Source organism: Austrofundulus limnaeus, unplaced genomic scaffold, assembly GCF_001266775.1.
Source record: "Austrofundulus limnaeus strain Quisiro unplaced genomic scaffold, Austrofundulus_limnaeus-1.0 Scaffold274, whole genome shotgun sequence".
Taxonomy (NCBI): Eukaryota; Metazoa; Chordata; class Actinopteri; order Cyprinodontiformes; family Rivulidae; genus Austrofundulus; species Austrofundulus limnaeus.
In genome coordinates this window covers 505,443-518,697 of record NW_013952676.1, presented here as the reverse complement: position 1 = coordinate 518,697, position 13,255 = coordinate 505,443, and the positions used below count along the sequence as shown (strand labels likewise).

Below are 13,255 nucleotides of genomic sequence, written 5' to 3'. Positions count from 1 at the left end.
TCTCGAGACACAGTGAGCAGTGTGGAGAGACAGTGACAGTGACAGAGGCACAGAGACAGGCCAGGCTGTTCTCTGTGTTTCCTGTTGTTGCAATAAAACTCAGCTGATCATCTCACGGAGTACCTTCATTCTTGGACCACGTATTTCTGTCTTTGTTAAATAAATATTGCCATAACAAGGGATATAAACTTTTTCAGAACACCGGTAGCCGGCAGCCATTACAGACGAACGTGTGTTTGTTGTTGTTCGAGGAGTGGCCCGGTCATCTGCTAATGTCAATAGTTCGCTATCATTATTAAGGTGCAGGAATACATTTTTCCCCTTTTTTTCACATCATGTCACCTGCCTGGATCCGTTACAATCTCTCTGAAGAATGAAGGAGTGTCAGAGGTAAGATCGCTTCAACTGCGTTTTATGTCGTGGTCTCGTTTCGGGAATCAGGCATTTTGTGAATGAAGCCAATATTTAAGTAAAAATATTTATCTGAGTATAATACTACACCCTAACTTTATGGATGATTTTATGGATTAAATTTTACGTATTATACTTGAATAAATATGATAATTATTATTATGGCATGCTGTCTGGAGACAAAAATGTTTGAGGAAGTTTTTGTGGATTTTGTCGTTTCCATCCACCTTTTCTAACATGATACTTCAAAATGTGCATAAAAAAACGTTGATGGAAACACGGCTAGAGTGGGAATGTAAAACACAGATTCACCTAACTCACAGATAAGCTCAGACTATGAGGCTTTTTTAATCATGTATGACTATAAACACACATCAACCAGTTTACTGACCGAACCAAGCAGACAACAACACAGGAGGAGCAATCGGTTGTGTTTCTGTTCAGGGTAGATTAGAATCATTTGGTCGTGATTCGATCAGTTTTATTTGGTCCTGATGAATAAAACCAGGGTGGACTCTCTTTCCATGACTGTAGCTCAAATTAAATTGTAACTCTGGTTTCAAATGAGTAGAAATGTGAGTCATCATGCTGCTGAGACTAAAAACTGCTGACAGAGAATAAAATGAAACAAAACTAATGAAAGGTGAGACTCCAAAAGTATGATTTCAATAAATACTTCCAGCTAGCTGTCACACCTCCAGACTCCAGTAGAATTATGTTTGTTTAAAATAAAACCTAAAAGTTATATATACTAAATCACTAATGTTGTGAGCCACAACCATGACTGATGATGCTCATAATTTCTGCAGAAACCTGTCAACAATAACATCCAACAGGGAGAGGGCTGAACAGTTTAAGATCAGTCCAGCTCCTTATATCTTACCAGAAGTTGGCTTTGGTGAACTGCTCCATGTAGAGCTGTTCATCTGTGAAGGGAGCCAGGTGCACGTCTCCGATGGTGGGGAACATTTTACCTACAAACAATGAAACAGAGTCAACACAGAACCAGCAGCAACCAGAGGTCTGACACCCACTAACATCACAAGGTTATAGCTTCAAGAGCTTCTGCTGTGTTTTCCAGATGCTCGCAGCTTCTTACCGTTGGGCTTGAGGAACTTCTTGGCRTGCAGGTAGCTCTCCAGCATGCGTTCGTTGAACAGCATGTAGCCCATGGGCTCTGAGATGATGATGTCCACGTGCTCTGGCAGTGTCACTTCCTCCACTTTCCCCGGGATGACCACCACACGCTCCCCCAGGCGGTTGCTGTTCACCAGCACCTGCAAGGTAAAGGACACGTCCGTCTGAGCTTTAAAACCCTCCTGCTGTCCGTGTAAATCTGCTGGTCCTCTGATGGAGGAGATGATCTCTCTGCACCTCAGCATGCTGCGCCATGGTGCTGGCCTCCACAGCGTAAACCTTCCTGGCTCCAGCTTGGGCAGCAAAGAACGAAAGGATCCCTGAGCCGCAGCCCACATCCAGCACCACCTGGACCAAAGAGCACAAGGCTCACACACAGCTACTAACGAAGAGTCTGAACTTTACAGACAAGTGCCACAGCTTTCTATGCTGTCCACATGATCCAGTTTTAGGAATGAGCAGTGATTTTTATTTTTTAATATTCAAAATATTCAAATTCTGGTTAAAGTTTATTTAATTATTATTATTATTATTAAAAAAACAGAYTGTCACAATCAGTTTTTTTTAAAAACACCAGGACCTGGTAGCGAAAAGACGCGTTGTTTCTTAATGGTTTAGCTCAAAAACTTAACTAGAAATGGAATAATTATCCATCAACCTTGTATCAGTTACCTTGTCCTTGAAGTCCGTATGGTTCTGAAGAATAGCCCGTTGGTAAGTCCCTGTCCGAACATAGTCCTGCATCATGTTCTGTTGCTGGGAGAGGTAGCCGTAAAACTGTTGGAACACCACAACACAAACTGGTGAAAGGTCTGGACACAGAAAAATGTTCACTTTTTTAGAACTGCACTTTTCATCTAATAATTAAACGGGTCAAACTTTATTGATGGAAAGATGTCAATAAAAACTAGGTTTGATTCCAGAAAGCATCAGAACACAGCAGCTCTGAGGTTTCACTGTGCTTTTGCTAGGGATGTCCCGATCCGATATTGATATCGGATATCGGTCCGATGTCAGCCAAAAAACGAGTATCGGATTTTATCGGCCTGCATAAAAAATGTCCGATATAAGCGCTCCGATATTAGCAGTCCGTTCCAGCAGTTCACTGACTCCGCTCCAGTGTTTCTATCCAGCAGCGCTTGGATCCAGCATGCAGAGCTCACATGATCACAACAACATGCTGCGCTAACAAGTTAGCAAGAATGTCAGCAGAACTTTCTATTTTCATCAAAAACAGAGTTGAAGGTAAGTTGTCGTGCACACGTTTTCCGTGGGGCAACAGAAYCGTGAACGTTTTTAACCAGAGAGACAACCAGGCTCTACTCTCCACMCTGGCAGCAGCTCGGCTCGGTTCAGCCTCGATCCAAAAGTGTCTCCATGGTTCCAAACGAGCAGAACCTCCTCTCACTCCGGTGGTTCTAGCGGGCTGAAGCGAGGACAGCACGCTTTTTACGGTTTTGACATCAGCAGAATGCTGCCCGTGGATTAACTCTTTATGGACAGAAGAAAGGAAGAGCGCAGATTTTGTTTTGGAATACGAGCAACATGACGAGAGCAGTGATAAAAACTGCTCCCTGCAGGAGAGAGAGGCTGATCTCCACATGATGCTCAGACTGTAGAAGGTATTAATAATTAACTGATTCTTACTATTTATTTTTGCTCAATTGTAGAGTGGTGTTTAATCTGTTTACACACTTGTTTGAGTGAAGATTAAGTGCAATGATCACGTTGTTTTAGTTACAGTCAGTAAAATTGGAGCTGTGGACTCTTAACTTTGAACAGACAATAATGTGGGGTTTTCTTTTGTCCCCACCTTCAGTTGTTCCCACCATAAAGCAGCACAAGGCTGACAGATGGTAAAAAAAAATAACTGGAGTGATTTTGAATTATTTTACTTTAAAAGTACATTTTATTTTTATTATGTTATTTTTTCAGGGTATTGTAATTTATTTTATTTATTWAATTGTAGAATGTTCTTCAGTTTAAAATGTATGTGATCCATTGGTTAAAAATAAATGGGTCAGTTTTTCTTCATACCTACTCTTTTTCACTGTTTGACTTGATCAAGACTTTTCTAAGATTTTACATTACAAAATAGGTAAAAGTGTGTGATTTGTACTGATATGTATTGGGTCAATATCGGTATCGGTCAATTCTCAAAGTTGCAATATCGGTATCGTATCGGAAGTGAAAAAGATGTATCGGGACATCCCTAGCATTTGCGCAGCTATGACTCAGAACCAATCACATCCCTTTAACAGTCTGTTAGTGTTCCTGATGTTCTGTGTGACAGGCAGCAGATTCACAGCACAGTATGAACTCCTTCACATCAGCATCGGGACAGAGACTAAAGAAGGGGAGGATCTGCTGCTTARAGCTGGAAACAGATGGGCCTGGTGTGTGTGTGAGCAGTGGGCCTGGTGCAAACAGCACAACACTTTATCCAACAGAACTGTTGTTGCTCTGCAAAATCCACAACCTCTGTTTGTTGTGTTTCTGATATTGGCTGGCGTAGTCTCTGTTATCCAGGATATGGTAAATAAAAAACAACTTATACTCTGTAGTTGATAACATTTCACTTCTTATCAGAGCTCCAAGATTTAAACTACAACTTCTGTTTGTTATGTGTGAACTAAAGGATAGCAATGGCAGCTTTAAAGATGAAACAATTTGCCATAATTAGGAGCAATCATCCGTGAAAAGAGCTGGAGAAACTCTACATGCCTGATGGTATTTCAACAAACAAAAACAGTTTTCTCATTTCCTTCACAGAGAACTGGATAGAGTCAGAAAACAGAGGTGGAGTTGTTGTAATTTCACCTTTAAATCTACTCACCTGGAAATACTGTACAGCAGAGGACTCCTCTGTTCGTTCACTGAAGACTGAATGCTCACCGAGGTGTCCCCGGCAGTTCTTCAGAACGTTATAAAATGACTGAAAGTCTGAAGCGGAGCACACATTACTTCAGCTACACAGAGGCAATGTGTAGTCATTTTAAAGTTTTTAAACAAAATTTTTCCTTCAAAACACCAGTTCTACTGTGGGTCAGCAGTACAGTTTACTGTTTGACTCACTGAACAAAAAAAATGAACCTTTTACTGTTGGAGCAACAACTGCTACAGTTTGTGACAAAACACACATCATGGATCCCAAAATCAAAGACATGTAGAACCCAATCCAACTTTTATTGATTATAAATCAAAAGAGATAAACAAATATATTTTTTTGTGTTAGACTGTAATAGCTAGGCTCCTTTTGGTTATAATGACTGTTAATGTTTACAAAAACTTAAACTTTATAAAGTAAAACTTAAACAAGTATGGTGATAATGTGGGGTATTTAAGCCCTCACGAGTAAAACAGACCATTTAAACATGAATATAATTAGAGTTTATGTTCCACACAACAACATGCTGGCACCAAATGCAGAGTTATAATCAGGGGTCATTTGAAGACTTTGTACCTGCAGGTGAAGAGAACTGCAGGAGGACACTGTTGCAGCCCAGAGTGATGATGAACGACTGTTTCCCCACACGACTGCACTCCGTCTCCCTAGAAACTGAACACTTGAAAACGCTCGTATCCTCTCCTACAAAAAAACAAACAGGATATATTAGAGTTTCTCAAAACAAGTCATGGTTTAGTTTGTTGTAAGTACAATTAAGTCAAGAGAAACAAACTGTTAATAGCTGATATATTTAGGTACGCACATACACACCAGGCAGTATACCCCCCCCACCATTATTCAAGGAGGGCGCCCCACCCTGTCAACAGCACAGAGTGAGTGATTTAGTATAGTAATGTAAGCTCTGCAGCTGCTCTGATAGGCACAAAGACCGTCTGAGCCGTCCCACCACACGAAGGAGCAGGGAAGCTGCCCTTAGGGCCCTATAATTCCTGCGATGCAGAAAACGCAGACGGAATCGCAGAATTGACCAAACAAAATGGAATCCTGTATAAAACATGGAATCTCATGGAATTTGCTTATTTGGGCGAGTTTCTGAGGTCTTTTGGCCACTGCTGCTCCCTGGACCTGCCTTTACCTGCCGGTAACAGGCGCATGGGGTGAGCTCCATGAGCTCGTCTCCCAACACAGAGAGAAGAAATAAGACTSAACACTCAGAAGTGAGGTGAGAGTTTATACAAGATTTTGTTGTGTGTGCAGAATCACATGTTCCTTTAGAGAAAACCAAACAGCTTTGTCTGTTTTTTGATAAAGAGCTGTAAACTGGGAGGCAGTCCTTACAGAACTAAACRTACACACATTGTTGCTGTTTGTAGGTTTTATGTTTCTTTTAAACACTTTGCAAAAACAATTCAATGTTCTACTGAATCACAGCAATTTGATATATTAGTGAAAGTGAAATATAAACCATTATTTTTTATGGTGGCTATTTATTTGTTAAATTATTTTTCAGTCATTTTATAATTATATAAATATATTTCTAATTACACACTTTTAGGTGTATGGTTACAATAAAAAAATATGGAAATTCAGAGAAAAGTGTTGATGACTTTTTCCAAAATCCTTCCTAAAAGTCTGAAGTTTGCTAGAGTCAGAGAGTCAAAGCATCCTGCCTTTGGCTACTGCCCATAGCACAATGCCCCAGATATGGCCACTTCTGCCCATGGTGGGTTCACAGGACGGAGAACCCATGTAGATCATTCAAGCTGAGCCTGGCTGGGCCCCATGGGTASAGGCTTGGTCACTAGATCCTTGTCAACAAGCTCCACAGTGGGGCTTTGATAACTCGTGTCCTGGTGACAAGCAATGAGCTCCTTGCTGTCGTCTATCCATACTAGTCTTTTGAACTGCTCTTTGTCTGGCCTGATCCCCAAGACCAAACTGTTCTGAGAGACCCATTATCTGTTTCTTCTTTCCTTTTAAATCAAGATTGCATTTTTCTAAAAATAAATCTGATTCTTTCTCTGCCTTTGAAATGTCGTGTTGCAGCGTCTATTTCAGACGTAGGTCTGTGTGTCTGTTTTTGATTCCTGGTGCATTAACACTCACTGGAGCTCATCTGTGCTGCATTATTTATTAGAAACAGTTTGATTTCTGCTCTGCATGTTAGGGCTGGGCATAATTGTATCGTGTGCAATTAATCGTCAGAAAAACAATCGATTATTATTTGGCACTTGACGATTAATATGATTAATGCCACCAGGCAGAGTCCGCTCAGTGCTCCTCTCCACTTCAAATATGATGAACATAAAAAAGGTTCTGTAATTTATTTATCTATCAACACAATTTAAAATTAGACGTATAGCCAGAAGTCTGTAATTTTGACACAATTTGGAACAGATTTTTATGAAGAGTAAATCTTTCCCACTAAATTGGTCATGTGACCAGGACATAAGGGTGTCCAGGGACTCCAGGGGATTAATCGTCAAATTAATCGTTATCGGCTAAATACCACAATTAATCGTGATTAATTTTTTTGCCAATATTGCCCAACCCTACTGCGTGTGCATGTTTACACGAGAGTTTTCTTAGCACTGAAACGATCCTAAATGTCTGTGTTGTCTGCTTAATAATGTGACTTATACCCAGTACTCCTTGTTGTCTAAGCAATACAAATGTTCTCTGACTACAATATAAGGTACAAATAAATTATAAAAAATATTAATTTCCTAAAGAATAAAATAAAGACCAGGAGCAGCTTCCCTCTCACGTCTCCAAGTCTGTCTCTGTTTCTGAGTTATGGCTGATAAAAACTGAAGGTCAGACTTTAGGCTTCAATAGAAAACCTGGCCTCACAGTTTATACAGAAATACACAAAAATCATGTAGAAACTGAATCACTGACATTAAATCCACTTATTACTCAGAGAAATCCATTCCAACAAAGGCAGTTCTGAGGTATTGTTTTCATTTCTCAAGAAATCTTTCCACCCCCAGCTTCTCATCTGCACACTGTGGCTTTGTGGGACTCTGTCCTTTTTTAATGATACAATGTATCAAATTCACCTGCTCCTCAGTTTAAACTGTTATTAATATCTCCTCCTAAACCCTCCTCCAGCYCACGCCTTCCCTGCTTTTCAGCTCCTCGTTCTTTCAGACATCTGATTTCATCAACAAGTCCAAATCCTCCACCTGTTGGTTTAGACCTCATGGCAGCAGACTCTGGTTTCCTCTCCTATTCATCAACACCGTGTCTCACAAGTTTCTCCACAGACTCCTCTCCGCTGGCATCGCTCACGCCAACAGAGTGATGTTAATTTCTCTTTCAAGCTGCACTCATTTCACTCAGCTTCAGTTTTTCTGTTGGAAACCATCTCGTTAGCACTGGTGTTCTCCAGAACGGTGTCCTCTGGTCTCCCCTTTTCATCAACCCCATCACACTGCAGCATTTCCCTACAATTATCCAAGGAGGGTGCCCTGCCACCCCGACGGACTCACCCCCTCTGTGAAGGTCATGACATGTAATCAAATTTAAAAAACATCAGTTTGTGTTCAAACATGAATGCTGCAGCTGCTGGAGACACAAAAGCTAAAACCTCACCACCCCCTGCACTCGAACCAGGTCTTTCCCAGGACTCTTCTATCTAAAATCTAACACAGTATTAAATGCTGCTAATGCATATGGAGCAACAGAAGCAGAACCTTTAGGTGCTCTGCTCCACAGCTCTGGAACTCACTRCCTCCAGAAATCAGGAACTGACTCTCTTCCTTCTCTTCAAGTCCAGATTTAAAACTTATGTTTATCCTAGTGGATGGATGCTATATTTTTTGATGTMCGGGTGTTTTTATATGCATGTGCTGCTTGTTCCCTCTGTTCAGTGTCCTTAGGTGTCAGAAAGATGTTAATCAATGCATTCAGGGGTTGAAGGGCCATCAGGTTGTGCGAGAGAGACGATTTTCTTTTCAGACAAGATCTCGCCTCCTGGTTATCTGGTGAACAACCAAGTGAAAAGATCTGGATTAAAGTTCTCCGGCGTGCAGGATGTCAGTTATTTGTAAAAAAAAATGAAAAGGGAAAATCTTCTTATAGCCAGATTAAACTGATGCTTCTTTCAACCAATAAAGAGAACCAGACAGTCAAAACTTTACCCAATCAGAGCAGAGCAGGGCAGGTCGTGCTGTCTGATTGACACCTGGGGCGATCAGCCTTGAGTCAGCATTTCCAGGACTCATTTCCACCAAGTATTATGTATTTTATAATATATTACCTTTTTGAAAGCACCTCATGAGCATTTCCACCATAACACCATGTGATCACACACTCAATAAAACTGCAAGAGATCACTTAACGGTGGTTTCTGAAGCAGTGGCTCAGAGGCTGCTTCACCACATCTCCCTGCAACCATACAACGCAACGCGGCACTGACCTGCCCAGGGGTCGGATTTATAAAACTAGCGTACACACAATTTGATCTCAGAAACTTGTGTACGCCACTTTTCATGCAAACGTTGTGATTTATAAAATCCAAACTTGACGTGAAAATGTGCGGTGCCTCACGCCAGCTTTGACCCATGCGTACGCTCATTTTGGAGACGTGAAACTGCGACACAGATGGTGAAGTGAGGAATTAGAGCCACACTGTGTAATGATCACTGTCAGATATTTAATTTGTCTTCATAATCACTTAGATTTTTATTCAACTTTATCATCAGCTTTCTTAACAGTAATATTTATGCTTCTGCTGCTGAGCCATGAGGACCTTTGAAATAAAAAAAACTTAAATCTTAAATAAAGTTCACGCATCTTCTTCCTCCTCAGACGACCCTGACCCACAGACCCCTCCCCGACAAGAGACATTTCAACAACACGACAGCAAAAGTCACGCTTTGGGTACWCGCAGGGTGCGCTCACCCTCACCAGTGTGGATGTTATAAAACTTCACTTTTTAAAGTCGTATTTGTCACGCGGGGGTGTGTGTGTGGTGGTGGTGGTGGTGGTGGTGGGGGGTCAGCCGCAGATAACAGAGGAGGAGGACGGGGAGACGAGTGGTGAAATTATTTCTAACTTTATCTGACTTATTTAATTTTATTTATTGTTTTTATCGTCCTGCAGGCTCTGAGAAAATTAATTTGAAGCTGAGTTTTTGATAAAAATTATTAGATTACTCTAAACGACTGTAAACCTGCAAAATCAGGGAAAAGCTGTGTAAATTACAGACAATCTGTTCACGTCAGCAGCTGTCAGCACCTGTCAACCTCCAGACACACGACGGAGCGTGTCTGAACTGCCAATCAATGATCAGTTGACTGATTTAAATACATCTTAACATTCATGAGGTACTTTACGTTGACTGTTTATGGTTGAGTGTGGGCGTGTAGAGGGTAGAACCTGAGGCGGGACCTCGTGCACAAATTATGAGGCACAGCTGTGATCTATAAAGTGAAAATGCGGTGAAACGTGCGTACGCACGGTTTTATAAATCTGATTTTTTTTTTTTTTTGTGTACACCATTTCCGCCTTTTGGCTGTACGTTCACTTTTAGTATGGTTTCAACTCAATCCTTTATAAATCTGACCCCAGGACTTGAGTGTCTAAAATTTATCTTTGCATTATCTGAATGTTAATGTGCGGAGCATCTAAGTCAGTGGTTCCCAAACTTTTTGTCTTCTGACCCACAAAATATTCATGACAAAAAGTTGTGACCCCAAATATTACTGGTCTGAGCACACGAACTCCGTTGATAATAGGGGTGTAAGAAAATATCCATATACTGAAATATCACGATATTTCATTTCCCGATACTGTACCGATATTCTAAAGCCCTGTATCGATTTTTTTATTAAGGTTTAAAATGTCAACTTTCTTGCCAACCGTTCATTTTTATGTTGTAGTTCAGCCTCTGACCACTAGTTGGCAGCAGTGAGCCAGCCACTTGGCTCCTCTACCTCTTGTGCGCCAGAGAGTAAGAGAGCATTAGCATTGTAGGAGACAATGTAAGCATTGTAAGTAAACATTAGCTTTTTTTTTCAGTAAGAGGTTTTTATTTAATAGAATTTTTGGACAAAAAAAATCGCAATATATCGGGATATATCATATCGTGACCCCTCTGTTATGATATGTATCGTATCGCCAAATTCTTGCCAATACACAGCCCTAGTTAATAACCCTAAAAACACAGGCTTTTTGACAATCTAAACAGCTTGTACACAAATATACTTATTTTTACTTATTTTGTGTTTTTGTAATAATTATAGGAAAAATATTACATCAGCAATTATTTTATTACCCTTTAAATTGATTTCTGGAGATTATCCAAGGTGCTTCATGACCCATAATTGGGTCCCAAGCCCAACTTTGGGAAACAAAATGCAGTGGTTCCCAAATTTTTCAGCTTTTGATCCACAAAATAACAGTAGCAGAGACCTGTGCCCCCAACTATTTTTGGATGATAAACATTTGAATCAGGTCAACTAAACACGGGCATCGTAACAATATTACATTTATCCATTTTAAACATACTAACCTCACTCATTTGTAACAACTAAGGCAAAAATGTAATTAATTCAGAAAATCTTTTCAGGACCCCACCTTGAAGTTTTGGGACCCCACTTTGGGTCCCGACCCCAACTTTGGGAAACGCTGGTCTAAGTTATCCTACAGACATGTGCAACGTGCGTGCAAACTCCTGATTTTCAAAGAAGGCCTCGCCGCCGCCGGAACACATTTTAGTTCATATAACTAAGCAAGATTAACACTATAATAATAAAGACAAATACTTATATCTCCCTGGTTATATTTCATTTAGCATCAAAATGAAGAGAGACCTTCTGATTTAAGTTTAGATTCACTTTGTTAGAAATTAATAACCAAACTTCATCAGGTCATGATCAGTCCAAATAAAGTTTAAAGGCATTTTGTTCTTTAACTTTTTTTGGATTAAAACTTATCTTGCAGTACATTAATTAAGTATCAGAAAATAACACTTCTTCCATTGTTCTGCTTGTTAGTAAAACTCAACACCTTAAAKATTTTACAGGGCATCTATTTTTAGGATGTAAATTTTACAACCAGGAGTGYTAATACACTCCTCTCTGAAAGTAATGGAGCAGAGAGGACAGTTCCTCCAGCTGATGACTGAAAACATCTGGCTTTGAGACATGAAAACATTTAAACTTTTATTTCTTGATGTTTACGTTAACAAAAATGAGAACCATAAAATAAGGCTCAGACGTAGGGAAGCAAACACCCCACTGCCCCATCCGTTGTGTCATTTACAGGGTGGGTTTTTGCTCAGATTATCACAGATTAGAAAATATGCTCTGATTTCATTCCTATGACCACAACACAAGTTTCAGGCTCAGGATTTTACTTATACTTTAAGTCTGGAGTTYGTCTGGGTTTGTGTTTTCACTCCATATTTAGAACAAGCATTGTTCTACTGCTTTATTTCCAGATATTTTATTTCTCTAAAACATCATTACATMCATTTGATATTTATATGGGCAAGAAAACAACATTATCCGCATAAACTCTGAGTTATTTGTGCACTAATTACTAGGCAACTGAGATCAAAGCATTTAAAGTAATATTGAATCAAAATCAAATCAGGACCCAAAGAATTGTAACTGAATTGTGAGGTTGTCMCCCAGCGCTACTGTCCAGAGTTTAACTTCATGATTAGATGCTTTCCTTACACCGTGAGGCCCTCAGACTCTTTACATTGCCGCTAAAACTCCAGCACCAATAAATAAAACACTTGATAAGCAAAGGATGGGTGCAGAACCAATGAAACAGACACAATGACAGAACCGCGGGGTTCGGCTWTTGTTCCAATGAGAACAAAGATGAATGTATAAATAATGAGGGCCCGGCCCGCTGTCACCACGCTCAGAAAAACTACTTTTCCATTTAAGCGCTTTAAAAGTTCGGGGACAGGACTCTACAGAAGACAGCTGGTCCCAGCAGTGTCCGTCCGGAACCCGGTCCACAGCTGCGGTTCGGGAATGATGATGATGATGATGATGATGATGATGATGTGCCCCTGCGGCTGTCTGCTATCAATCACCTCCCAGCGGTTAATTCAACCTAAACTCCCAACCGGGTCAGAACAGGACCGGTCCATTGATAAGAGGTTCTTCTCGTGTGATGAGACGCAGTTTAATAGTAATAAAAACACAGTGAGTGATCGCTGYGTGTTGGCGCGACTCTGTCGATGCAGGCTATTGTTTAACTAGCATTAATACATATTTAGCTAATCGCGACTTCACTAATCAGTCTGCTGCTCTGCGTGGTGTTTTTAGCTGCTGGATCCGAACAGCTAAACTTTTACCAGCAGAACACTAACGACCCAAACTTAACGAGCATTAAGGAGCCTTATCGACGGACAAAAGAATCAGAATTGGGGGCTCCCTCGTGACACGCAGAGGCAAGGTGGCCCCAAAGCTAACACTGCTGCTGGCCGGATTAGCATGTGTGTGTTAGCCGTTTACAGGCCGATCCTCCACAAACCGCTCCTGAAACAAACCAGAACCACTTACCATTGGAGAGATTGATGAGGGCAGCATCCTGGGACGTTTTGACTTCTAATCGCAGCGGCTGCTGCTCTGAATGTCGCTGAATGTCTCCGTTCGCGTCTCCGATTGTGAGCAGCCGCACGCCGCGGAACACAGAGACCGCCATCTTCAATGTGGAAGTGGAGGCAGCCGCGCGCGCACTGCTCTCTGCTGGAGGCCGGTGGTGCGGATCGATCCTACTAACAACCGCCTACCTGTATCGATGTTATCAGATCAATTTTTATAATAT

At 40.9% G+C, this 13,255-nt stretch overlaps 1 protein-coding gene across 1 annotated transcript in view; it reads right to left on the bottom strand.

The window, feature by feature from the left end:
- The window catches only part of carm1 (coactivator-associated arginine methyltransferase 1), a 39,072-nt gene extending 25,903 nt beyond the window's left edge, over positions 1 to 13,169 (bottom strand). Inside the window, exons 1-7 of the mRNA XM_014020970.1 lie at positions 12,991 to 13,169; positions 5,012 to 5,137; positions 4,385 to 4,491; positions 2,221 to 2,325; positions 1,786 to 1,896; positions 1,511 to 1,688; positions 1,295 to 1,385 (exon numbers count right to left, since the gene is read on the bottom strand). Of these exons, the coding sequence (XP_013876424.1) occupies positions 1,295 to 1,385; positions 1,511 to 1,688; positions 1,786 to 1,896; positions 2,221 to 2,325; positions 4,385 to 4,491; positions 5,012 to 5,137; positions 12,991 to 13,132 (860 nt within the window). The 5' untranslated portion in view covers positions 13,133 to 13,169. The remainder of the gene's footprint in view (positions 1 to 1,294; positions 1,386 to 1,510; positions 1,689 to 1,785; positions 1,897 to 2,220; positions 2,326 to 4,384; positions 4,492 to 5,011; positions 5,138 to 12,990) is intronic.
- Positions 13,170 to 13,255: the final 86 nt, after the last annotated feature.